General features: G+C 27.4%; 1 protein-coding gene across 1 annotated transcript in view; it reads left to right on the forward strand.

The window, feature by feature from the left end:
- The first annotated feature begins 696 nt into the window (after positions 1-696).
- Positions 697-2,684, forward strand: part of LOC108694926 (serine proteinase stubble-like) — a 12,363-nt gene continuing 10,375 nt past the window's right edge. The window contains exon 1 of the mRNA XM_018204619.1: positions 697-848. Within this exon, the coding sequence (XP_018060108.1) occupies positions 697-848 (152 nt within the window). The remainder of the gene's footprint in view (positions 849-2,684) is intronic.

Genomic DNA, 2,684 nt, shown 5'->3' on the forward strand with positions numbered 1-2,684 from the left:
TATTTTGTATACATGAATTTTACTTTACACTAAATGTCTTTTATATTACATGCAAAATTATAAATAGAATTCTATTCCTATTCTATATTACACGCAGAATTATAAATAGAATTATAAATAGAATTTTGTCGTGAATTATAGATCGTTTAAAGTGGGCTTTTGAAAGAAATATTATAAAGTAGGATCTCTTAATATATTTATAACACAGCACGATTTATGGATTATACAATTTTGTCGAAAGCTGATAACGATAAGTTCTTTTGCATGGAAATATATAAACGAGAATGGAAAAAAAGACACTAATTGCAAGGAAATAACTCGTTAATTGGATGTCCAATTAATCCTGTAAAAGTGAAATGTTTTTCTCTTTTATTAAGATAGAAGAGGAACGACCAGACGATGGCGCTAAATATCGTTAAACAGATTACACGGCGTGTCGTCCGATTTGGCGACTTTCTAGACACTTTCTCAATGCCGATACTCGTCTTCGCTTCATTTGCGACCAAAAGAAAAAGCGAGATCGAGCGTTTAAGATCGTGTCGCTATCGATTGATGTTAGTGGTTGAGAGTATCGGACGAGTCGAGCATTTGCACCCGACTTTGCAACGAAATAACTGAGGCAATTAATCGTTATCGAACATTAATCGAGGAAATTCGTATTTGTTAGTGGCAGATGTTCCTTGCGGCAGGAGTGAGATGGCACGAGAAGCCAGAATTGTCGGAGGTCAGGATGCGGCGCCACATGAATTTCCATGGATGGTGAGCATAACAAGGAAAGGTGGACACTTTTGCGGCGGCGCCATTTTGAATGAGAAATTTATATTAACTGCTGGACATTGTTTATGTTCGTAAGTAATCCTCGTTTTAATAATTTATATATTACAAACTGCATTTTTCGTGTTGAACACAGAAATCATAAATTTTTTATTCTTTAGCTCTAATGTTGACAGTTTATCATTTATCATAAATAGTGATTATCTTAAATAATTCAAAATAATTTAAATAATTAAATTCCCTCTATTAATCTTTATATAGGGTGTCCCATAAGTTTTTGCCAACCGCATTTGTGTAGACAGAGAGGACTAAACTGAGTCGAAAAGTTCTCTATCATTTTGCAATTTTCGCAATAGTTAACAAGATATTAATTATTAAAAATTGCCGAATATCTTAAATAATTTTTTATTCAAATATACTATCAACTTTACAGAAAAATTGTAATAAACAAAAATCATTAATTTTCTTCTCATAGAATTCTAAGGATTTTTTTAGAGTTTTTTATTGTATTTTTAGTGTATTTTCTTATTTTTACCAACATAAAACTATACGATATTAAAAAATTCTGAAAAAATTCTAAAAAAATTCTTGGAACTTTATGAGAAGAAAATAAATAATTTTTGTCTCTCGCTATTTTTCTGAAGTTGATAGTATTTGAGTAAAAAATTATTGAATCTATACAAAAGCGATTGGCAAAAACTTATGGGACATCCTGTATATTAAATAAATTTTTAAAAATCAATTTAATTAGAAATTTTTAGAATTGAAATAAATATTATATAGAACAAGAAGTTTAGATCTGATTTTTTTATATATATTATTTTAATTTTATATATCTATTTGAAATATATTAATTTTTGTTTTTATGATAAATATGTATGCCAAAAAAAAGTAAAATTATATGAATAACACTGATATATTAATGGCATAAACCTAAAATTATATACTATAGCACGTCCTTAATTTTGCTTATACTTCAGTAACAAGTTTTCAAAAGATGCATCTTCATTAAGGGAGTACATAGTCTCTATAAAGACTAAGTCCTTTATGAAGTAGGCTTTAATTTCAACGGTCGATCTGAAACTTACAATTTCTTGACAACTTTTAATAGGATGTTCGCATATTAAATCTCGTTAAATCCGCCAGAGGACGCTTGATTATTATCTCAAAAGTCTATCTATGTATAAAATATTCCATTTGTTGCCCTTAATAATAATAACACTTTGATTTCTTTTGAAGTTTAATCGGTCAGACATTTAATGTTGAAATTTGAAAACCTTCTATAAACTATTACAAATTAATAATTTTCGATAACACTTTGATTTCTTTTGAAGTTTAATCGGTCAGACATTTAATGTTGAAATTTGAAAACCTTCTATAAACTGTTATAAATTAATAATTTTCGATATGCTACTAAAGAAAAACTTCATCTTAAATTAATAAAAAACATTATTTTAAAATTTGTATTAATTCCCGATTTTAATACTTCAGATTTATGTTGACAACGTATTTTCAAATATTTTGAAATTTTTTAATTTGAATTATATAATATATACAAAATATAATCAGTGATTATTGAAATTTATATTATATATGAGACACATGTGTAAATTTATCTCATTTGCAAACGACCTATTTTTTTTAATTGCTGTACCGAGAAAAATAAATCATTCCTCAAAGGAAAAAGACCTTGATACAAAAGCACAAACAAAAATGATGACATAAAAGTTATTGTAAAATTTAACCGATATCACAAGAATTTCTCTACCTGTTATATAAATAAAGCAAATAGAGGAGTGTGTGTACCGTATGATTTTTATCGCGTTACTATGTCAAGAGAAAAGTTTTAAAAATAAGCAAAAATTTCAAACTGCATTCGCGTAAAATTCATTGCTAATTAATCTATAAAC

The sequence above is a fragment of the Atta colombica genome, unplaced genomic scaffold (assembly GCF_001594045.1).
Source record: "Atta colombica isolate Treedump-2 unplaced genomic scaffold, Acol1.0 scaffold126, whole genome shotgun sequence".
Taxonomy (NCBI): Eukaryota; Metazoa; Arthropoda; class Insecta; order Hymenoptera; family Formicidae; genus Atta; species Atta colombica.